Raw genomic sequence first — 25178 nt, forward strand, 5'->3', positions numbered from 1 at the left:
GGCCATTCCATAACAAATATGAACTTATGGCTTACTACATTATGTCGAGGAATGATTGAACATTCCATGATGTAAGGAGAATACCTTTGCAATGGTTGAAAGTATTTAATAAAGCAAAAAATGTGAAAATATAGCAAAAAACATAGATGATTTTTAAGAATATTAATAGAAAAAAGGAAATTACGTAGAGGACTTTATTCAATATGAATATTGTTTATGCATGCAATGATATTTATATAAATTGAATGGTAAAAAGCCTTGATTGATTACATGTGTCAACCTACTTATATTAGAATTTAGTTGCGTAACTAACACACTACAATCATAGACATAAAAAGTAACAGAAATGCTTTAAAAAATCATAATCAATTTCTTGTATAACTGATAAATAGAAGTGATATATATTTTTGAAAAAAGATTTGAGCAATTGTAGAGCAAAATCGGACAAATTTTTATTGTTGCTTAACAAAAAAGTTTTTTTTTTTTTTTTATATATAAAAGTGTTCATATTTTTAAATTTTTTCCAGTATATAATCGGAAAATAGAAAGAATACCCTTTCTAATGCTATATGAAACATGATAATAGCGATCATTTGCAGATGCACAAACACGCACAGAAAAAATTATTTATACATGCGTAAAATTATTCATAAAAAGGATATCAAGCAATTTTGGGGTGAACATATCAATGCTGCCATTTTGTATAAACACGATGTTATTAGTAATGCTAGAAAAAATTAACCCTGCAAAGAAAAGCGAAACAAATTTCTTATATAATCCATATATAAAGTAAATGGTTTTTGTCAGAAAAGTATTGTCCATCTTTGCTCTACAAATACTAATTGCTGTTTTTTTCCTGATTGATTCATTGATTCTAGAAATCCACAAATCAATCAGTCAAAAAAAAACTGAGTAATTAGTAATTGTAGAGCAAAGGTGGACAATACATTTTTATCTTTATTTTACAAAGTTTATAAAAAAAAATATTTTTTTAGACAAATTTTCATATTTTTCGTATGTCATGAGAAAAATCGAATAATGCTTTTTTAATGTTGTATAAAAATGACAATTACAATTATTTTCTAATGCACTTACATGCATATAAAATTTATCTATGTATTCTCAAAATTCTCATGTAAAAGACTAAACCAGTTTTACCGTAAGCATACCTTCTCTGCCATTTTACATACCAAATAATTAATGAGTCACGCTTGGAAAAAAATAAAGATTGCAATGGAAAGCTGAATAAATTTCTTATATAACATAGATAAAATAAATAGATTTTGTCATAAAAATTAGCAATTGTAGAGAAAAGACGGGCAGTACATTTTTATGTTCAGTTTCTTATGTAGTAATATTCACATTTTCCGTATGCATTGTAAAAATACAGAGAATGCTCTCGTTTCTATGCCAGTAGCATCCAAATACAGTATCTCCTTTTTTTCATATTTGACTCATGTACTCTGGTATCAAACAATTCTTGTTTTATTTAAAGTTTCTAGAAGCTATATTAATGTTTTCATTTTTCCAGATTCTTTAAAGAAGTATCGTACTACATCAGTAAGAATGAGTGAAGAAATCAAATTTATTGTTGGTGAGCTGAACAAGCCGCCATACAATCGTAATTATAACCTCATAACATTTGATGCTCTACAGCCTGAACAACTGTTGCAGGTTAGTGCTGGTTCACAGTAGTACTGTATATCAATTATGAATATAGATTTTCAATTTGTTTACTATTTCCATACTTTTTTAGATTTCTGTTTGCTGTATATCTATTCTGAATACTAGTAATTATTTTATGGGGTGTGGATCTTTGGACATAATTATATGCATATGGTACATACCTATCATTATCATCAGCCGTTACTAGTCCACTGCAGAACAAAGGTCTCAGGCATGTTCAACCACCTGCGTCTGTTTATGGTCTTTTTATGCCAGACCACACCCGCAAACATTTTTAGTTTACCAATCCATCGTCTTCTCTTCCTTCTCCTGCTTCTTTTGCAATCTATGGGGACCCTTTCTTTTATTCCCAACGTCCATCTATTATCTGAAATTCTCATTATATTTCCTGTCCATTTCTTTTTCTTACATATGGTTAGAATATCCTCTACTTTAGTTTGCCCTTGTATCTATGTTGCTCTTTTTTTTGTGAATTAGTGTTATTCCCATCATTGTTCTTTCCATAGATCTTTCAGTTGTATCTAGCTTATGTTCTAAGGCTTTAGTAAGGCTCCAAGTTTTTAATGCATAAAGTTAAAGTTGCTAGGACCATCTTATTAAATGCTTTCCTTATTAGAGAAAGTGGCATTTTACTTTTCATAATCTCATTTTCTTTATCAAAAGCTCTCCATCCTATGCTTATCCTTCTTTTAATTTCGGTGTCCCGTCCCTGGGAAACACTTACTGTCTGTCACAATTATGTATATTCATTAAAAATCTTTAGAGGTTCATCCATAAAACTTTTTTGTTGCCTCTCAGTGTTTTCATTGAACATTATCTTAGTTTTACTGTACTCATATTCATTTTTCAGTCATACGTTTATGCTTTATTCAAATTTTCTATCCTCTTTTGTAATTTCCCCCCATGATTCACGAAACACAACTATGTTATCTGCAAATTTTAAGCTGTTAAGATATTCCCCATTAATATCAATTCCTTCATTTTCCCATCTAAATTCTTAGAAACTTCTCCTAGGCATGCTGTGAGTAGTTTAGAATAAATGGGGTCTCCCTGCCTGATTCTTTTTTCAATCGGAATTTTCTCTATCTTTATGTAGTTTTAGGATTTCTGTACTTCCTGTATAGATATTTTCAAGTGTTCTAAGATAAGATTCTATTATTCCTGTCTTAGAAATGCTTTCATTACTGCTGAAATTTTGACAGAACCAAAAGCTTTCTCATCGTGTATAAATGCCATACATAGTGGTTTGTCATATTCTATAGATATTTCCATTACCTGGTTAATTGCATAGATATGGTCATTGCTTGAATACCCACTTCTAAAGCTTGCATGCTCTTGTGGTTGATTAAAGTCTAGTTGACTTTCTGTGCAGCCTTATATGATCTTTGTAAATATTTCATATATTACTGAGAGTAAACTTATTGGGCAGTAATTTTTCAGCTCATTTGTGTCTCCCTTTTTTTGAATTGGTATAATGATAGTTTTTCCAGCTGTGTACAGAGCATTCTTGCAGACATTTTTTGTAAAGTTGAGCGAGTTTTACTACTATGAAACATCCTCCATCTATTATTGAATCAATTGTTAGGCCATCTTCTCCTCCTGTTTTATCCCTTTTCGTGCCTTTTAATGCTTTCTTTACTTCTCCCACTGTTTGGTACCAGCTCAGGTGTTCCATTATTTCTATTAGAAGAATTATCTGTTATATTACTATTGTATAGCATTGTATAGAAATCCTCTTCAATTTTTATCACTCCATCTCTATTGTTGATCATATTTATATTCTCATCCTTTAAAACAAACCTCTATTGGTGCCCTATTCCTAGTCGTCTTTTCATCAATTTAATGCTTCCTTTTTTAGGTTAAGAGTTTTGGTGGCCGATGTGGTAACGTCCCTGACTGGTGAACGCCAGACTGGAGTTAGAGTCCTGCTCAAACTCGTTAGTTCCTTTGATCGCTGCAACCTCACCATCCTTGTGAGCTAAGGATGGGGTGTTTGGGAGAGCCTATAGGTCTATTTGCTGAGTCATCAGCAGCCATTGCCTGGCCCTCCTTGGTCCTAGCTTGGAGCTTGGAGGGAGAGGAGGCTTGGGCTTTGATCATATGTATCTATGGTCAGTCTCTAGGCATTGTCTTGCTTGATAGAGCAATGGTCACTGTCCCTTGCCTCTGCCATTCATGCGCAGCCTTTAAACCTTAATTTTGGTCTGATTGTTATTACGAATATCTTATGTTTTAGTTAGTTTATAGTTTTGGATAGTTCTGCTAATTTTATTTCATCTCTCTTCAGTTTTACCCCCATTTCCATTTTTTTCTTTATTACTTTTATTTTGGTGTTTTCTGATATTTTTTTTTTTTTATCTTGTTTAGGTACATTTCCACCCACTTCTAGTGCTGATTCTAATACAAATTCTGTTAAATTACTGTTGATTTATTTTTTACTTGCTTCCATTTCATCATGGAGCTGGGAGTACCTATTTTATATTATTAAACTAATCTCATCATCTTTTTCTCTTATTACAGGAGTGTTTATTTTCTTTGTTAAAATTAATTGTTCTCTCTTTTTCCTTAGATCTAAACAAATTTTGCTTCTCACCACTGTATAATCGCTTGACTTTTAACTTGTTTAACAGTTACATTTTTAACTAAATTAACTTTTTCATTGAGAATAAAATCTATTTCATTTTTTGTTTCTCCATTTAGGCTTCTCCATGGCCATTTTGTATGTTCATTTTCATAAGAGGAAGTGTTCATGATTTTATCCTTTATTGATTCTTTCAGCAAATTCTACAAGCATGTATCCTCTGTCATTCCTTGTGTGTACTCTAAATTTATCTACTGCGGATTATCCTCTCTTCTTTTGACTTATTTGAGCCTTGAAGTAACACAAAACAAATGTAAATGCGTCATGTTTTATCCTAGATATCTCCAGATCTTCATAAAAAACTCCTTGGTAAGAGACTGATGTTTCGCCAGGTAAATCCTGAATATCAGTTAGCAGTTAGGTTCTGGCACTTTTGAGCCTCTGGTGGAATGGTTGGAAGATACCTGACCTTTCATTTGAAGCGGCTAGGGTTCGATCCCATTATGAGATAGAAATGTATTTCTATTTGAACACGATATTGTGTTGGTTTTCATCCATATTGACTCATTAGGAGTAATTCGAATTAAAAGCTATCAATAGTGTCACCTGAAGGGCCGGGAAGTCGGGGAAAACTCGCTGGTAAGAGTGATACTTCACCAGGTAAATCCTGAATTGCAGTTAGCAGTTAGGTTCCGACTTCCTTTGAGCCTCTGGTGGCATGGTTGGAAGCGACCTGGCCTTGTATTGCCACAGGTTAGGTTCTATGGCTAACTTAAATGTAAGCAACTGAACTGTGTGTTGAAGTTTTTCTTCTCTTGCTCAATATTTGGATCATATTTTTGTTTTGTGATTTTATTTTCTACTTTTTAGTTGGGTAGCTGTGTTTGTTTAAAATAGGACTTTGCTGTTTCTAGTGTACATAAAGAATACTGAATAAAAATCTTGAATTTTTCTTCAGGTTCTCAATGATGTCTTTGCTGAGATCGATTCTAAGAATCGCCTCGATATTCGAGAAGAGGAGCCAGATCAGATGGCTGTTCGAATGCTGGGAATGTTACGTATTCTGAAGTACAAACCTCCCGGTGATAATATGTAAGTCTATGAATTTGCAACTGAGAACCTTTTAATTGTCTTTTACTTTTTGTATATGATGTTCTGATGAATTTCCAGTAATAATATCTTTTACAGGCTATACCTGACAATACATTATATGATTAGGATCAATTTATTTTAACATAATGAAAAGATATTTATGTTTTTATGTCTACACAAAGAGCCCAGAAACCTGTTCTTTTAGCATAAATACAGCATTCCTGACTTATGAGTTTCTCAATAAATAGCCATCCACACTTACAACAGATCAAACTTCCAAGAAATAGTATTTACATAAATATTGATAATGATACATTTTGCAAATTAGATATATAGTACAGTAATAAGTAGCAGACATAAATAAATTTAATGCTTCTTATAGTATAAGATACATTAATATGTTCAAGACTGATTTTAGGATGGATATAAAAGTTAAGGCATAAATATTGAAAGCCCTAATACAGTACCTACATTGAAAAGTATATAGATACCTCAAACTTACACCAATTCTTAGCAAACCGCCCCCCCCCCCCCCCCCCACACACACCAACAAATATCTTTTCTGGGTCGACCTGTGACGGCCGGTGAAAAGGGTCCTTCTTTACACTTTCTGATATAAACCTTCCAAATATACCAGAGAAAGATAAAAGCATGGAATGCAGAGGTTACTACCCTCGCGCGAGCACCTTGTGGGTGTCGTGTATAAAGCAGGGGCGTGTGAAAACCACTATTCACAGGCTGTCTTCCATTTAGATAATTCCTTCATCAAAGGGAAGGGCCGTAACAGAGGCCCCAGATACCGCACTTGAGCCACTCCATCGACGCCCGACGCGAGCGCCCTCTGAGACATCCTTCTGTTTTGGACTTGCTAGCTTGGTATTAGATTTTTGTGTTCTTGGTGTTTTCACGTTTCGTGGATTATTTTCATCATGGCCGAAGCTCCAACTTCACCAATACCAATGTTAAGTACCATAGTTTGTTTTGACAGCTTTTTGCAGTACCGGGCAGTTGTACTCTTCCCAGTATTGTGTTGTTTTTTATTTCGACCGGCTTGGCCTTCCACGGTGTCGGCAGCCATTGTTGTTTTGATTTGCCTCGCTGGGAATTTCATGTTAGTCTTGCCCATTTGGTACGCTGTCAGTTAGGTTCTTGGTTAAGTCACTGGCCTTATGCCTTTTTGAACCATTATTATTATTATTATTATTATTATTATTATTATTATTTCCTATGGTACTTTTTGCTAGCAAGTCCAGTCTGGACGAACAAGAATAGCGTTCTGGCTTTATTATAGTTTAGTACCCGCCCTGAGAGGCTTTCATCAGTGAACTATATCCTTTTAAATTTTGTTAACGCAGACGTTATTCTTCGTTCGTAGTCTTGTATTTGACGTTACAATTTTATTGTTATACTTATATCATATTATGGTGTGCTTAATTAGGTTCTTTATAGTTTAACCACGAGAGCGAGAGCATGGAGTTCTAGTTTTCTGTCGCTACAGTCACGAGTTACCCTTTCTCTCATTTTCTTTCTTAGCCTCGAGTAGGAGAGGTGGATTTCCCGTTTTCCGTTTTATACGATCACGGGTTCTCCCTCCCCCCTCTCCCTCAACGGGTATATGATATTTTACGATTTATTTTATTATGTGGTTACTGTTAATATAGCTAGCGTTATTAATAGGTCCTGTTCGTGTGTGAGTCATTGTTTTGGGCCAGCTTTATGACGCCACCTGTTCCCCTCATAGTTCCGTCCTCTCCCCGCTACGGCTTGGGAGTAGGATCTGAACATTCATCCACTCCGCCTTGAGTTCTACTCCGCCATGAGGGATACTCATTGAGATTGGAACCTATAGTTATATATCATTTGGAGTGTAACCCTCTGGCAGGGCCTCATCCCCCGGTGGTCCCTTGTACCCAGACTCCGGTCACGGCCATATCCACACAAATTATTCATTATTTAATCACAACTTATTTATTCCGGACCTTTCACCGGACCTCCGGCTTCACCGGAGATCACCAATACGCTTAGCAATGATGTTAGCCTTAGCTTTTAGCTACTGCTTGTATTTTATAATTTATTTGGTTACGGGCCTATCACTGAATCCTCGACCCTGTCGGAGGTTCCGCAGCTTACATTAATTTATTTTATTCTTATTTTAATAATATTTATAATGATACGGACCCATTTTAGATTCCTCCGGCACACTCTGGTGCAGGAAAATTTTATATTTAAAATATTTCAATATGGAGCTCCGGCTCTCATTCTTTGAACCATTATATGCACACATATTTCATGCTATCTAGACTCTGTTAGTAGATCTTAATCCCCTACCAGAGTCTCAAGGAACATCCAGAGTTATGTCTCCTTTCTTTTACAGAAGCTCCGCTGCGCTGCCAAGGGCTGCCCCGCCTCTTTCAACGATCCCGTTGGACATGACCTCTGCCGGTCGCATGCACATTGCGCTATCTCCTTTATTCGGGAGCCGGGACAAGCCCCATACATGGTGTGGTTCCCGGAATCGTGCACGCTCTGTTACGAGTGGTCCTCCTTACTCCTGAACGATGACGTAAATTGGTTTTCGTTTTGTTCCTTTTATCCTTTGGCGATGATTTAATTTGTTCCTTAATTATGTATACATCGCTTATTTCGGAGAACGATCCTTCTCCTTTATCACTAATCCCCTCACCTCTTTCAGGCCGATGATGAATCTCTTCAGTCGGCAAGAGCTGCTCTTCGTCCTTGGGTGTCGGGCTTCGGCAGGAATGCTCCGTCTGGCGCACCCTATCTCCTCGACGGAGACATGGCCTCCCGACTCTTCCCAGGCTCTACCACTGCAGCAGTCACTCCGGAGGCGGCTGCCCCTTTAATTGAAGCGGTCAGAGCAACCATCCCCACGGAAGACGAATCTCTTATATCGGGGGATGTGTCAGCTCTGGATTTAGACATCGAGCCCATGGACGAGCAGGTAGGTGGTGTCGAGTTGGTGGAAACCTTTTTATCTGCTACTCCTTCTTCTACCTCTTCCTTTCTCGGCTTTGATAAGCCTACGGCTTCTCCTCGGGATCCCTCCGTCCCCATACGACCCAAGGTGAAGCCACTCCGTAATTATAAGTCAATGCCTAGTTCAGCTTTGCTATTGTCTCCGTCACTGGTCCCCGGACCCTCGACTGCTCCTGATATCCCTGGTACTTCTCGTAAAACCATAACTTCTAAGAAATCGAAGTCCGCCAAGTCCAAGGCTTCGTCGGCGGGTGGTTCTCAGGAACCCTCCTTATCCGTCGACTTAATCAGGGATATGATTAAAGAACAAATTCAGCAACACTCTGGGGCTATGACGGAGCTAAAAGATATGGTGGCGAATCTGATCCGCTCCGGAACTCAGATTCCTCCGCCTTCACCCCCAGACGCGTCGAAGTTACCCCCCTTCGATAAAAACAACCCTTGGAGGTTTGCCTTGCATGCTCCTTACTTAGATGGTACCCTAACTCTAGATGGCATAGGCACCCGCCCTCTAGAGGACCTAGAATTCTACCCCCCGGGGCTAGAATTCCCATTCAATGGCTTCGTCCGTCTGAAGGAGCATGCCTTGGTTAGAATGGACAAGGTACCGAAGGAAACGGTGATATTTCCAAAAAAACAGGCCTAAGCTGTCTGGGCCAGGACTCTATCAGAATGGGGGTGTACCAACTCCAAGCTCACCCCACACAAAGGTGCCTACACTATTTTTATAACGGCATCGTCCATTACCTTGCCACTTATAGATAAAGTGACAGATCTGACAATACAGGCCGTCAAGGAAGGCTCTGCCATGCCGGCTCTCAAAGAGACGGACCCCACCTCAATGCTCATTCCGGGTACCTCTGCCACCTTGAATGACGCTTCTTCTACCTTCACGGTAGGGAAGCTAGACCCAGACTGCGCCTCTACTCTTTTTTCTGAGAAGCTTCCCAGATTACTAGAGAATCTTCTCAAGACCGAGTTCGAGGCACGTAATAGGTTAGCTAGGTCCCTCCACTCCATCACCTCCGTAGAGTCCCTAGCCTCTGTTTACCCGACTGAAACTTTGTTCAGGGTTTTCACAAAGAACCTGCTTCTGTCCTACCAAGTTGACCTCCACGACTTCTGGTCGGCTTGGGTTAACTGCAGGAAATACGTTCTGTCTGAGGCTTCTATCAGACATGAACCGAACAGGCTGATAGCGTCCTCCTGCTGGGGTAAGAACCTATTCCCTCAGGATGAAGTTAATAAAGTTCTTCAGGACGCTGCGAGGGCAAACCAAAATTTGCAAGTAAGGTGGGTCCTCATAACCAAAAGGAAGATCGAATCCCACAAACAAACTTTCTTCAAGAAAAAGCAGAGATTTACCCCTTACAAGACGAACCGGGGTCACTACCACCAATCGGCAGTTCCCCACACGTCAACACAGTCTTCCTCTGCTTCAAATTCTCAGCAACCGGCTCTTCCTCAACAAGTGGTCTACCTCACTGCTCCCCCAGGTACACAACCCAACCCCATGTCTTCTTGGATGTCCTCCCCTGCATCCAACCCTAGCTACGAACCCTCCGGTTCCTTTCGTGGACACCAGAGAGGAAGCTACAGAGGTAGAGGACAGTTCCGCCATCAAGGCGGACCCAGATCAAGGGGTGCTCGGGGAGGGAAGGGACCTAAATTCACTCCCTCGCAATGATGTGATCCCGGTAGGGGGGAGACTTTATCACTTTCGAGACCATTGGACCTTCAGTCCATGGGCTCACAGCATAATATCCAAAGGCTTGGGTTGGAAATGGTCACAGGGATCTCCACCTCCACTAGTGATCTTCTTCCAGAGACCCACTCCCATCCTGAAAGAGTACACCACAGAGTTACTCAAGAAGAAAGCAATCAAACTGGTTCGATCACTGAAATTCCAAGGCCGCCTTGTGGAGGATTAATTTTATTTTAATTTATTTTTTTTTGTTTTGCCAAATCGAGAGAGAGAGAGAGAGAGAGAGAGAGAGAGAGAGAGAGAGAGAGAGAGAGAGAGAGAGAGAGAGAGAGAGAGTTGTCTTAGTATTGTTACATCGTGACATTTTATTTGCTTTAGCTTTGTCATTAGAGAGAGAGAGAGAGAGAGAGAGAGAGAGAGAGAGAGAGAGAGAGAGAGAGAGTGTGTGTGTGAGTGAGTGGGTGTTTATTTACTTAAGTTTTGTCAAACCGCAAGAGAGAGAAAGTGTTTATTTGCTTAGTTTTGTGAGCGAGAGAGAGAGAGAGAGAGAGAGAGAGAGAGAGAGAGAGAGAGAGAGAGAGAGAAAGAGGGTTTATTTGCTTTAGTTTTGTCAGAGAGAGAGAGAGAATTTCATTTGCTTTAGTTTTGTTAGATCGCGCGTGCGCGAGAGAGTATGTGTGTATGTGCGTTTGTGTGTGCGTGTTTTGTGTGTCCGCGGTGCGCGCCGAAGAACAAGGGTAATTAGCGAATGATTGGTTGTTGGAAAGATTGTTGGTATATTTGAGGTTGTTTGTTTACATTTTTTTAGCTAGGATAGGGCGGTGATGAATGTCTTGGGCGAAAGCATTGGATCTCGGACTGTGGAAGGAGTCGGTTGTTATTTTTTTTGTTCTTCGAAAGCCGGCTGTTTAGTGTTTTTTTTTTATATTCGGAGCCGTGATTCCTCCTTTGGGGAGAAGATTTATTTGAATTTGACTATTGATGACCTGGCTTACTTAAGGAACTTGTGTTTAGAATGCTCTAGTGGATTGATCAACTGTTGACGACCTGGCCTGTTTATTACAATTACGATTTCGATTGCTGTTATTGATGAGGATGATGATGATGATGATGACGATATAGACTGCCAAATTAAGTGAGGCAGTTATAGCAGATTGTGCCAGTGTTGCGTCTGCCAGGGAGTTGTGGCTTTGGCCGAAAAGGATTGTTGGCCCTAGTGTGGATAAAGAGTTCCACTCATAAACAAATATTGGTTTTGGGTGTGGTAATTTTAAGTTGTTAGGAGTTTTTTTATTTGAATGGTGTTACGGTTTTATATTTAATATTGTTTATGATTCGTGATAAGTGTGTTTTTTTTGGTTTATGATTGCGTTTACTTTTAAGAATATAGTGTTAAGGTTATGTTTTGTTTTCATTTTCCTTCTGTCTAAGAGTCCAGTTTAAAGTAAAGTAAGGGGAAAGTTTGTGTTGTGGGATATTTTGGAAGTAAGAGTGATCAAGGGTGTGGGGGTTTGTTTTTGTTGACATCCCGCCACATAAATTTGGCGCCCGAACAGGGACTTGACTTGAGAGGTGGGATTTGAAGCTGGACTCTTTGACGAAGGACGGAATTAGGATCAAGGTTGAAGAAAAATGGAAGGTAAATACGAGGCTTTGGAGGAGGAATTGCGGCATTATAAAGAACGATAGATGTGGATAGTTGAGAAAGAGAGGTTGCTAGTAGAGAATGAGAGGTTGAACTGGGAGAATGCGGCGATGCAGAAGGAGCTTAGTGAGTTAAAGGGAACTGTAGAGAGAGTGGAAGAGGGTGTTGAGACGAGGATGCGAGAAAATGAGAAACGAATGGAAGCAATGGTAGGGCAAGTAATGGAGATGATGAAAACTGTCATGGGTGAAGGTGCAGTCGGAGGAGTGGCTTCTGCTTCGGGTAACGGGTTGATGGTGGAAGAGGATAGGGTAAGTGATAATGGGGAAGGTAGTGATAGTGATATTGAAAGTAAAGGGCCTAGACATAGTAAGATTGGAACGAAGGGTGATAGGAAGACTGAGAAGAAAGGTAAAGATAGTGTGAAGAAAGAAAAGAAGAAAGGTCAGGGTGTGAGTGAGGATGATCATGAATGGCTGAAGGTGGTTAGTAAGAAAAAGGGTAAGAAGGGAATAGTTAAAGATAGGACTTTGAGTGTAGAACTAGATTCATTGTATTCAAATGAAGAAGAAGGCAACAAGAAGGGAGTCGACAGTGAAGATAGTAGTGAGAATGAAGTAGAGGAAGTTTGTAAGACGGTGTTTATGAGAGAGGTACCTAGGTGTGAAAGTTTTAATGAACATAGCAGTAGGGATGTATATGACTTCTTTAGGGAATATGAAAAGTTTTGTCAGGATAAGTATGGGGATAGTAAGAGAGTTTGGGCTAGGGAGTTGGGAGAATTTTTGTCAGGATATTTGTTGACGATGTATGGGGTGATAATGAGTGTAGGAGAGGTTGAGTATGAAAGTGTAAAGAAGAGGATAATTGAACAGGTAAAACGTATGAAAGGTAGTGTTAGGTATAAGCGAAAAAATGATTTTGATGAAGCACGAATGAAGGTGGGTGAAGCAATCGCGATGTATGTATGTCGGTTAGAAACATTGGCTAGAAAGAAGTATGGGGACGAAGGAATAAATGAAAATAAGGAACTAATGAAGAAGTTTTTGGGTACAGTACCAGAGAGTGTGTGTGAGTTTATTAATTTGAAACGGAAGGAGAAAATGAGGTGGACTAGAGAGAGATTAACTTGGGATGATATTTTAGAGATAGTTGAGGATTACGAGTTGGATAGGTGTATGAAAGAAAGTAAATCTGTGAGTGTAAGAACTGGAATGGAGGAATGTGTGCCAGAATTTGGTAGTTTTAGAGATGCTGTTATGAGAGGGCCAATGAGGGCAGCTGATAGTGTAGTAGATAGAAGTGTTAGGGTGAGTAATGTAGGAATACCCATTCCGAGAAATGACGGGTTTAGACAGGGAAATCAAGTTTGGAGAGATAGAAGTGCTAGTACGCAGCAAGTTAGGTTAGGTAGTGGTATCCGTGAAGAGAGGTGTTATAGGTGTGGGAAGGTAGGACATAAAAAGAACAAGTGTAGATGGGCATTAGGAGCATGTTTCGGGTGTGGAGAGACAGGGCATCGTATTAGCGACTGTAAGAAAGAGAAAGTGGTTAAGTGTTATTGGTGTGGTATGACTGGGCACATAGCGAGTGGATGCCGTAGTAATCGTATGAATGTAATTTGTGGTAATTGTGGTAAGGATGGTTATTATGCTAGAATGTGCAAGGAGCCGCGGGGTAAGTGTACTGAATGTGGTGCAGATGGGCATGTATCTAGGGTTTGTAGAAAGAAGGGGTCAAGTCAGCCAGGATGTTCGGGAAACTAATTAATCAGAGGGTTCAGCTGGGTGAGTCCTCGTGTGTGTGGGGAGTGAATGTGATGCATGTTTGTGAGGGTTTATTGCATGAAGATGTGATGGGAGAAAGAGCACATGATTGCATGAGTGTGAAAATGATTTTCAATGGTGTAGAGTTGGTTGGTTTGATTGATACTGGTTGTGGTGTCAATTTAATGTTTAGGAATGCATATGATAAGGTAAAAGAGGTTTGTGAATTTAAGGGATGTAAGGGTGAAGTAAAAGGTATTGGTAATATGCGTATGCCTGTGCAAGGAAAGTTGCGGGAAAATGTTATGATTGGGGGGTTGATGATGGAGGATAATGATTTTTACGTGGTCGAGGGAGCGAATGAGAAATATGACGTACTGCTTGGGTATAAATTTCTGAAAAAATGTGGTATGATTGTACATCCAAGTGTGAATATGATAGAAATAAAGGTTAAAGGTAATATTTGTGGGGAATTTTATTTAAAGGAAGACGGCAGAGTGAGTACGAAGGTGTGGAAGGGAGTGCCGTTGGTAGCAAAGGAAAGTGTAAAGTTATCGGGTAAGAAAGGTGAGGTTATTAGTGTAAAAGTTGCATGGCCGAGCAGTCTGGGAATTTCAAATAGTGACGAGGATGAATATGTAGTGGAAGGTATGGAAGCAGGTAATTTGGTGAAAACGAGTGCGTATATATATGATGGTGTTATGAATATGCAGGAACCCAAGGTGTATGTAAGGTTGTTGCCGTGTGTTAGGAGGAAGAGAGTACGTGGTATACGTGAGGGCGATTGCATGGGATGTATGTATACACTGATCAATGTAGAGGATGGAAGATATGTTAAGGCGAGACAGGTAATGGCTGGTAAGGTAAAGAACGATGACGATTGGGATTACGATACGTTGAAAGGAAGAATTAAGTTAGATGAGAGTATAAGTGAGGTCGAAAGGGAATGATTGCTTAAGATGTTATGGGATAAGCGGAGAGTTATGAGTCTCGGTGACGATGATTGTGGGGGGTCAGACCTGCCAGAATTTAAAATAGTTCTCAGTGATGATACCCCCATATATCAGCGTCCCAGGCATTTTTCTCCGCCTATTGCCAAGGAGTTAGAGGAGCAGTGTCAGGAATCAGAGCGTATGGGTGTAGAACTAGATTCATTGTATTCAAATGAAGAAGAAGGCTTGAGGGTACAATCAGGCACACTATTCTATTTAATTTCTCTTCCTCTTGTTTTGTTAAAGTTTTCATAGTTTATATAGGAAATATTTATTTTAATGTTACTCTTCTTAAAATATTTTATTTTTCCTTCTTTCCTTTCCTTAATGGGCTATTTTCCCTGTTGGGGCCCCTGGGCTTATAGCATTTTGCTTTTCCAGCTAGGGTTGTAGCTTAGCAAATAATAATAATAATAATGATAATAGCCCTATTGTCCCTGTACGAAAGCCTGATGGAAGTTTACGCATGTGTATTGATTATAGGAAGGTAAATGAAGTGACTGTTAAAGAACGTTTTCCAATGAATGTGGTGTCTGATTGTGTTTATAAGATGCATGGAATGAAAGTTTTTACTAAATTAGATTTGGTGCGGGGCTATTATCAGATGCCTCTGGCAGAGGGGAGCAGGCCCATTACTGCATTTTCAAGTACTAATTGTCACTTTCAATTTAAAAGGTTGAGTTTTGGTCTTGCTAATGCGCCTGCTGCCTTCCAAAGAGCGATGAATGTTGTATTAGCTGGTTTCGATCGACAGAAGGTGACTGTTTTTACAGATGATATTCTGATTGCAAGCGAGACTGTTGAGGAACATATGCGGTTGCTTGAGGCAGTGTTGAGGCGGTTAATTGAAGTTGGTGTGAAAATTAAGCTTGAGAAGTGTACATGGTTGTCCAGGGAGGTGGAATTTCTCGGGCATGTAGTGGGTGAATCTGGTATAAGGAAGAGTGACAAGTTTGTGAATAAGGTGCGAGAATTTCCACGTCCCCGGACTGTGCGTGAGTTGCGAGGTTTTCTTGGTTTGGTTGAGTTTGGGCGCAAGTTTGTTAGAGATTGTTCAGGTATAGGGAAGCCTTTGAATGAATGGACGGGTAAAAGGAATAGTACAAAATTAAAATGGGATGATCGAATGATAGAAGCGTTTGAAAGGTTGAAGGAAGAGGCCGCGAAAGACGTCACTTTGGCATTTCCAGACTACAGTGAAAATGCGAATATGCTAGAGTTATATACGGATGCGAGTGGGGTTAGTATGGGTGGTTGTTTGGTTCAAATGCAGAGAGTAAATGGAGAAGAGCAATTGAGAGTAATAGCGTATGTTAGTAAAGCATTTAATAAAGCTGAGCGGAAGTATTCGACGATTGACAGGGAATTGGCTGCAATACGATTTTGTGTGAAAGCATTGAAAGTATTTTTGTATGGTGTAAAATTCATTGTGCGTACTGACCATCAGCCCCTAGTGTATATGAAAAGGAAAGAGTGTGTGAATGCAAGGGTTGCTAGGACCATAGAGGATTTGAATGAATTTGATTTCAGGTTAGAATATGTACCGGGAAATAAGAATGTGATAGCAGATGCGATGTCGAGGATGCATGGGAGGATGGAAGATAAAGAGAGTAATCAGAATTCTGAAAGGTTGCCTGAAGGTTTAGTTGTGGAGCAGAGTTGTGAAGGGCAAGATATGGTATATAAGTGTATCCTAATGTTTTTAAGTAAGTTAATACAAGAGGGGTTAGATACGGAAATACCAGGTAGTGTAACTGAGCTTAAAAGAAGGGTGATGAATGAAGTTTCAAAAGAAATGGTGTATGAGGAGGAGAGTTGTGTACTAGAAGGGGAAGTATTATCAAAGATATTAATGGTGGTAAGTATGTTGTATGGTGTAACTGTGTATTTGTATTTTGGATGGAATCGACCGATGGAATATAGGGCATGTAAGGAGAATGGTAGGGAATATATCTTGAGGATGCAATGTAATGAGGAATGTTGCAAATTGTTGAGTGAGAAGGATAATGGTGCAAGTGACCTTAACCTAAGATATGACTGTATAGAGGACAGTGAATATGATGATGAACATATTGGCGAAGTGAGCGACAGAATTGAAAGGAGAGTAAATGTATGTATGCGTGGTGTAAAAGGAAGGATGATGACATATGTGAATATAAATGAGAATGAATATTGTAGTTTAATTGATACGGGTGCTCAAGTGTCATTAGTAAATGAGTCGGTTATCAGGGAAATAGAGAGGTACAAATGGGAAGTGAAAAGACAGTGTACGAGTGTGAGAATTCATGGAATAGGTCAGGGAAGTTTACTTGTTTGGGAAGAAGTGAGGTTGAAGGTGGAACTAGGGAGTATGGAAGTTGAACATAATTTTATTGTAATGGGAGAGAATGAAATGCCTAGTTGTTTTTTGATGGGAATAGATTTTTTGAGGTTGCACCATGTGTCAGTTGATGTTGGTAAAGGTTTGCTTTCAAAGAATGGCTGTAAGGTAATAGTAATTGAGGATAATAGTGTATTCATGGCGAATTTTGTTGGCATGATTGATATTGCAAAGAGTGAAGAAGATTTGTTAAGCAAAGAAGAGGTGGAAGAAATGCAAGGTGAATGTTTCGAAATAAATAGGTTACGTGAATGTATTTTAAATGGTATTAGGGTGGAAGAATGGCCGTGTGATTTGGAAGCGTATAAGAAAGTTGTTAAAAGATTTATTGTGTGTAAGAATATTGTGTATTTTTTGCATAGGGGAATGGATGAAGATATATATGTTCCTGTATTTCCAATGCATGCAGCTGTAAGTATGTGTATGGTAGTGCATGACAGGTATGGGCATATGGGGAAGAATAAATTGTGGGAATGCATGCGAGAGAGGTTGTTTACGCCTGGGTTGAGCCAAATTTGTAGGGATGTAGCGACTACTTGTGAGGATTGTCAGAAGGGAAAGTATCAGAGCATGCATGCAAGTCCGCCTGTTCTGAGGTTACGTATGAAAGAGCCATTTGAGATGTTTGTGATTGATTGTGTTTCGTTGCCTGTGACTGCGAGGAGACATGTGGGAATGATTGTCATGGTCGATCATATGAGCAAATTTGCGTATGCAGTACCCATCAAGAATAAAAGAAGTGAGACTGTAGCGAGAATGGTAAGTCAAGTGATGTTGCCAATGAGTGTGTGTAAGCCTGCAAAAATGTTAAGTGACAATGGTCCGGAGTTTGTTGGATGGGAGTTTGAGCAGATGTTAAGAGAATGGGGCATTGAACATGTGTATTCGACTCCGTATATGCCAAGTGCGAATGGTTTGGCTGAAAGGACTGTAAGAACTTTGACAGAAATTTTGCGGATGATGAGTACATGTGATAATGATTGGGATTTATATGTTGGCCGTGCGTTGTGGGCGTATAATGCGACGGTGCACAAGAGTACTGGTATGTCTCCGTGTAAGTTTGTGTTGAATTTTGAAAAGATAGTAAGACCGAGATTGAGTGTGTCCGAGAATGATAGAGATGTTTGGAAGAAAGCAAATGAGAGGTTTGAAAGCTACAAAGTGGGAGAGAAAGTGTTAAAAGAAGTAATTGAAAAAGGAAGAATGAATGTCAATAAGGTACGTGATAAGTTTGAAGGTCCATATGAGGTGTTAGATGTTGGTTCTAGTGGGTTGAGTTATGTTTTAGGTAAAGTAAGTGTGGATGGTAGTGTGGAAAAGGTTAGGGCACACCACAATCAGTTGCGAAAATGGAAGGAGGTACCAAGATATATTCAGGAGAATGGTATGAATAAATGGCTGAAAACGAACAAGTATGAACCGAGTATGTGTGAGGCATTAGGTTTAGAAGATAAGCAATTGGTGTTAGTAGAGTATGGAAGGAAAAAGAAGTCTGAGAATTTTACTGGGGATAAAAGGCGGGAAAATTTTGTAGTTGTTGGCGGGAATCAGAATAAGTAGGACAAGGGTGTAAATGTACAGGTGAGTACGGAAGATAAATGTATTAATACAGATGAAACTTGGATGAGTATGAATGATACTTATAGTGTGTGTGGTTTTTCGTTAGATGAGGCAAGAGAACGTATGACGAACACGAGAATGAAAGATAGGAGAATGATAAGCAGTATGAATGATTCTTTTGTTAAAGTAGAAAATGGTTTAGATGCAATGGATGAATTTTTGACAGAAATTAGTGGGATTTTCGGGCCAGATGAAACTGAGGTAGATGAAATAGTGAATGATATCTTAGACGAGCAGAACATAGACGGAAGTAGTAATAGTACGTTGAATGAAAACGACATGGAAGAAGTGAATGAGAGAGTGCAGGTATATGAAGGCCCAGTTACTCGAAGCCGAGGCCCTGTTCCTGATTGCGACTGGGTAATGAGAAAATAGGTAAGTGTTGTGTGAGGATTTGGCAAAGTAAGGGGGGAGGAATGTGGAGGATTAATTTTATTTTAATTTATTTTTTTTTTTTTTTGCCAAATCGAGAGAGAGAGAGAGAGAGAGAGAGAGAGAGAGAGAGAGAGAGAGAGAGAGAGAGAGAGTTGTCTTAGTATTGTTACATCGTGCCATTTTATTTGCTTTAGCTTTGTCATTAGAGAGAGAGTGTGTGTGAGTGAGTGGGTGTTTATTTACTTAAGTTTTGTCAAACCGCAAGAGAGAGAAAGTGTTTATTTGCTTAGTTTTGTGAGCGAGAGAGAGAGAGAGAGAGAGAGAGAGAGAGAGAGAGAGAGAGAAAGAGTGTTTATTTGCTTTAGTTTTGTCAGAGAGAGAGAGAGAGAGAATTTCATTTGCTTTAGTTTTGTTAGATCGCGCGTGCGCGAGAGAGTATGTGTGTATGTGCGTTTGTGTGTGCGTGTTTTGTGTGTCCGCGGTGCGCGCCGAAGAACAAGGGTAATTAGCGAATGATTGGTTGTTGGAAAGATTGTTGGTATATTTGAGGTTGTTTGTTTACATTTTTTTAGCTAGGATAGGGCGGTGATGAATGTCTTGGGCGAAAGCATTGGATCTCGGACTGTGGAAGGAGTCGGTTGTTATTTTTTTTGTTCTTCGAAAGCCGGCTGTTTAGTGTTTTTTTTTTTATATTCGGAGCCGTGATTCCTCCTTTGGGGAGAAGATTTATTTGAATTTGACTATTGATGACCTGGCTTACTTAAGGAACTTGTGTTTAGAATGCTCTAGTGGATTGAGCAACTGTTGACGACCTGGCCTGTTTATTACAATTACGATTTCGATTGCTGTTATTGATGAGGATGATGATGATGATGATGACGATAACGATATAGACTGCCAAATTAAGTGAGGCAGTTATAGCAGATTGTGCCAGTGTTGCGTCTGCCAGGGAGTTGTGGCTTTGGCCGAAAAGGATTGTTGGCCCTAGTGTGGATAAAGAGTTTCACTCATAAACAAATATTAGTTTTGGGTGTGGTAATTTTAAGTTGTTAGGGTTTTTTTTATTTGAATGGTGTTACGGTTTTATATTTAATATCGTTTATGATTCGTGATAAGTGTGTTTTTTTTGGTTTATGATTGCGTTTACTTTTAAGAATATAGTGTTAAGGTTATGTTTTGTTTTCATTTTCCTTCTGTCTAAGAGTCCAGTTTAAAGTAAAGTAAGGGGAAAGTTTGTGTTGTGGGATATTTTGGAAGTAAGAGTGATCAAGGGTGTGGGGGTTTGTTTTTGTTGACATCCCGCCACAGCCTATTTACAGTTCCAAAGAAAGACTCGTCGGCATTGAGAGTGGTTCTGGACTTGTCAAAACTAAACTCTTACATTCTCTGCGACAAGTTCCGTATGCTGACTATCTCTCAGGTACGGACCTTACTTCCCCGTGGGGCCGTCACCACCTCTATTGATCTTACCGACGCCTATTATCATGTGCCAGTAGCTCGAAACTTCTCTCCTTACCTAGGCTTCCGCCTAGGCAAGAAAGCCTTTGCGTTCAAAGTCATGCCCTTCGGTCTCAGCATTGCTCCCAGGATATTCACGAAACTGGGAGAGACAATGCTCGAGCAACTCAGGAACCAAGGGATACAGATCATCGCCTATCTGGACGATTGGCTCATTTGGGCTCGGTCGAACCGGGAATGCAACAGAGCTACGACGAAGGTAATTTGATTTCTCGCCAAACTGGGATTCCAAGTCAATCTCCAAAAGTCTCGCCTAATACCATCAAGCCGCTTTGAATGGTTAGGCATTCGGTGGGACCTTTCAAAGCACAGGCTCTCCCTTCCTCCCAAAAAGGTAAGGGAGATAGCTTCCAAGATCAGGAACTTTCTCAAACACAAACAGGTGTCCAGAAGAGCTTTAGAAAGAATCCTCGGCCTTCTCTAATTTGCTTCAGTAACAGATCTCCTATTAAAAGCCAAACTCAAAGACATCAATCGAGTTTGGAGAAAGAGAGCTACAATACCTTTAAGAGACAAGATCTTGAAGATCCCCTCTGTCTTAAAAATGAGACTATGCCCATGGTCCGAACCGAGGAACCTCTTCAAATCGGTTCCTCTGCAATTCCCCCCTCCACAAGTGACACTTCATACAGACGCGTCTCTGAGTGGCTGGGGGGGTTACTCCCAACATCATATGTTTCAGGGCTCTTGGTCACCCGCCATGAAACAGTTCCATATCAATGTTCTCGAAGCCATGGCAGTGTTCTTGACCCTGAAGAGAATCTCTCCTCCGAGGTCGTCCCACATCAGAGTAGTCTCAGACAGCACAGCCGTAGTACACTGCATCAACAGAGGAGGATCCAAGTCACCCAAACTGAATCAGGTCCTGGTCACTATCTTCGCCTTGGCAGCAGACAAGAACTGGTTCCTGTCAGCAACTCACCCAGCAGGAGTCCAGAATGTGATAGCGGACTCACTATCCAGGACAAAACCACTGGAATCAGAATGGTCCCTAGACATAAATTCCTTCCGGTGGATACTCATGCTGGTTCCGGGCCTCCAGGTAGATCTATTCGCGACTCAACGGAATCACAAACTTCCCTGTTATGTGACCCCAAACCTGGACCCTCAGGCTTATGCCATGGACGCATTAACCCTGGGTTGGAACCATTGGAAGAAGATTTACCTATTCCCTCCAGTGAATCTTCTAATGAAATTTTTACACAAACTACGCTCCTTCCAAGGGGCAGTGGCCTTAGTAGCACCTCACTGGCCAAAAAGCAGTTGGTTTCCTCTCCTCCTCGAGTTGAAACTCCGTCCCTTCCGGATCCCATTCCCCAAGCTGACCCAAGTAGTCCAAACTCGGACTGAGTCAGATTCCTCAAGGATAGCCAAAACCCTAACTTTGTGGACTTCATGAAGTTTGAAGCTCGTAGAGATGCGAACATCGACCCGGAAAATGTCCTCTTTATAAAGGTGTCTAAAGGTGTCTGGTTTCAGTTCCAGTTCCATCAGAATAGATGCTCACCAGAACGTCAGCCGGGCAAGCCCAACCCCCCACTGTGGTGCCCTACCACAGCAGTAGCCTCCCCAGTAAACAGCTTAAACTCACGGCCCTGGGCGGGGATCGATCTCTTGCCACGTGAATGGGAGGCAAACACGTTACCACTGTAATAGCCAAAAGGGACTCTACAATTCATCAATATGATTCGGCCGTTAAGAAACTAGCAGATTTCTTAAAGAATTCAGACCATACTTTTATGACTCCTAATTTAGCCATCTCCTTCTTTAGGTTCATATTTGACAAAGGCTTAGCAGCTAGCACTATAACCACCATCAAGTCAGCTTTGAAGAAGGTCTTCCTTGTTGGGTTTAACATTAACCTAGAAGATTCCTATTTCTCATCTATTCCAAAAGCATGTGCTAGGCTTCGACCTTTGGTTCGTCCACAAAAGGTCTCTTGGTCTCTGAACGATGTCCTCAAACTTGCATCAGACACGGACAATGAATCCTGCTCCTATATCACTCTTCTTAGGAAGACTTTATTTCTAACGGCTTTGGCCTCGGGTGCTAGAATCTCAGAACTAGCAGCTCTCTCACGAAACTCAGAAAACATAGATTTCCTCCCTTCAGGTGAAGTACTTCTTTCTCCAGACAGAGCTTTCCTAGCTAAAAATGAGGACCCACAAAATAGGTGGTCCCCTTGGAAGATTATTCCTCTTCTCCAAGATACTTCTCTGTGTCCAGTCACTACTCTCAGGGCCTTTTTAGCTAGAACTGCCACCCGCTCGTCTGGCTCCTTGTTTATCAGAGAACAAGGAGGTACTATTTCCATTCAAGGCATTAGGCAACAAATCCTATACTTCATTAAACAAGCTAATCCGGAATCATTTCCCCATGCTCATGATATCCGGTCAGTAGCTACCTCCATCAATTATTTCCAAAATATGGATTTTGATGACCTTAAAAAGTACACGGGTTGGAAATCTCCTATGGTTTTTAAACGCCACTATCTAAAGAACTTACAGGCCCTTAAATACCCAACGGTTGCAGCTGGGAGCCTCATCTCTCCCCATTAATCTCTTGTTCTTCGTTTCATCAATCTCTCCTCTTCTCCCTCCTACCTGCCACTCGCACCACGTCGCCGCTCTCTTTGGTGGTTCGTTAGCCCTAAGTTTATTCCATGTTTAGTTCCTATGGTTATTAACTGTTATTGTGTTTACCGTAACTTTAGTGTTGGGTTATTCTTAGCCATGTCAGTTTTGTTGCATATTGTGCTCTGATACTCGGATGCTTCCTTGTTATCATGTTTATTTAGCCTTACGTTCACTATGTCCTTTGGCTAGTTTGTAATTTATGCTTATTTACCTTAATATAATATATTATTTTCCTTACATGGTGTTTATCTCTCTCCTCATTAGGTTACTATTTATTATTGGGCTTGGAAGGCATTCTCTGGTACATTTTCACCGGCCGTCACAGGTCGACCCAGAAAAGGGATTTTGACGAAGGAAAAATCTATTTCTAGGGAGAGACCTGTGACGCCCGGTGAAACCCTTCCCTGTTATTTTGTATGATCCCACCCTTTCCTTTTCAAGCCATTTGTTCTTGCAGAAGGATGTCTCAGAAGGCGCTCGCGTCGGGCGTTGGTGGAGTGGCTCAAGTGCAGTATCTGGGGCCTCTGTTACGGCCCTTCCCTTTGATGAAGGAATTATCTAAATGGAAGACAGCCTGTGAATAGTGGTTTTCACAAGCCCCTGCTTTATACACGACACCCACAAGGTGCTCGCGCGAGGGTAGTAACCTCTGCATTCCATGCTTTTATCTTTCTATGGTATATTTGGAAGGTTTATATCAGAAAAGTGTAAAGAAGGACCCTTTTCACCGGGCGTCACAGGTCTCTCCCCAGAAATAGATTTTTCCTTCGTCAAAATCCCTTTTCTTATATAATGTTTCTTCTAAGATTTTATCCCTTTGTGAGATTTTACCTTTTGGCAAATCTTTATGGGAAAATCTGCACATGTTGTTTTGCATAGTACTGCTAACATTAACATATACCAAAAGCATGACCTCATCATTTGGAGTAATGAATATCACAACTTACCTCTGTTCTGATTAATTGTAGGTTAGTGACAGCCTAATGTTCATATAAGTCAGAAAGTATTAGTAGTTGTTGGGTCATTCGATTTCCATAGAAATATATTTATGTTAAAGCTGCTAGCTATGTATTCTAAAGACTGAATGAAATATTTATTTACATAAGATTATAAGCAATTTTAAAACCGGGAGAGGCAGGAATAGCTTCAGAGGTAGAAACAAAATTAATGTTAGTTATTATGAATTCAAACTAATGGACATTGTACACAGTTTGGTAAAGAAAATTAGAATGATTATAGTATTTTCTTCTGAAAATATCAAAATAATGTTGAAAAGTATTTAAATGAAAATTTAAAGAACAGTAGGTGTTCTACTGAGTAATATTCCTGCAGTCTCTGGAAAAGGCCCTTTTCTAGATTATATGTTGAATGAAAAAAATATCGTGAAAGAAGCTAGGCAAACCAACATTTACTTGACAAAAGGTAAAATTAATCTTCCAGTGCACTGACCACTAGCAACCTTGTCTAAACAAATTAATCAATTTGAATCATAAGTTCACAGATAGTACCTTTGTGGAAAGAAGCAGACATCTCTAGAACATATTCCAGAGTGACCTTTGAGGATGGTATTAGTGCATTCCAAAAGTCTTACAGATATATGTTATTCAAGACAATTGATAAAAGTAAACTAAGGGATTTCATTTTCTAGTCAAAATCATGGCATTATTGTCAGTTCTTTTCACATATAAATGCTATAGTCAATTTCACAGTACTTTTTTGTTGAAGTTGCAGGTCTTATGAATAATAACTTATTTATGTATATCATTCCTGTGTACTTTTTCCCCAGTAAGGGCCGAAATCCTGCAAACGTGATGTAAGCTAATTATAGTTTGATTGCATCTTTGGTAAAGTTGACCAACCTGATGTATATAAATATATACAAAGCATTTGATCTTTTATCTGAGATCTGCACATTTTAAACATGGTTACTTTCAACATAGAAAAGATACACCAGAATTTTAGTCTTGTATGATATGCATACAGTATATATAAAAATTTATTTTAGCATGAATAATTTGCCAAATATGGATAGTCATTTCTAACTCAGTTCTTAAAGTTCTCACAGTAGACGTAAATTCTTGGAGACCTCACGGTAGAAGTAGTTTAGCAAAGGAAATTGCCCCCTTGGGAAATGGTCTTAATTCACACTACTATAATGTATACTGCAATCCATGATATGCCTACT

At 39.7% G+C, this 25178-nt stretch overlaps 1 protein-coding gene across 1 annotated transcript in view; it reads left to right on the forward strand.

The window, feature by feature from the left end:
- The window catches only part of LOC137642190 (intraflagellar transport protein 81 homolog), a 108733-nt gene that overhangs the window by 9791 nt on the left and 73764 nt on the right, over window positions 1–25178 (forward strand). The window contains exons 2-3 of the mRNA XM_068374732.1: window positions 1532–1674; window positions 5226–5359. Coding sequence (XP_068230833.1) covers window positions 1567–1674; window positions 5226–5359 — 242 coding nt within the window. The 5' untranslated portion in view covers window positions 1532–1566. The remainder of the gene's footprint in view (window positions 1–1531; window positions 1675–5225; window positions 5360–25178) is intronic.

Source organism: Palaemon carinicauda, chromosome 6 (assembly GCF_036898095.1).
Source record: "Palaemon carinicauda isolate YSFRI2023 chromosome 6, ASM3689809v2, whole genome shotgun sequence".
Lineage (NCBI taxonomy): Eukaryota > Metazoa > Arthropoda > Malacostraca > Decapoda > Palaemonidae > Palaemon > Palaemon carinicauda.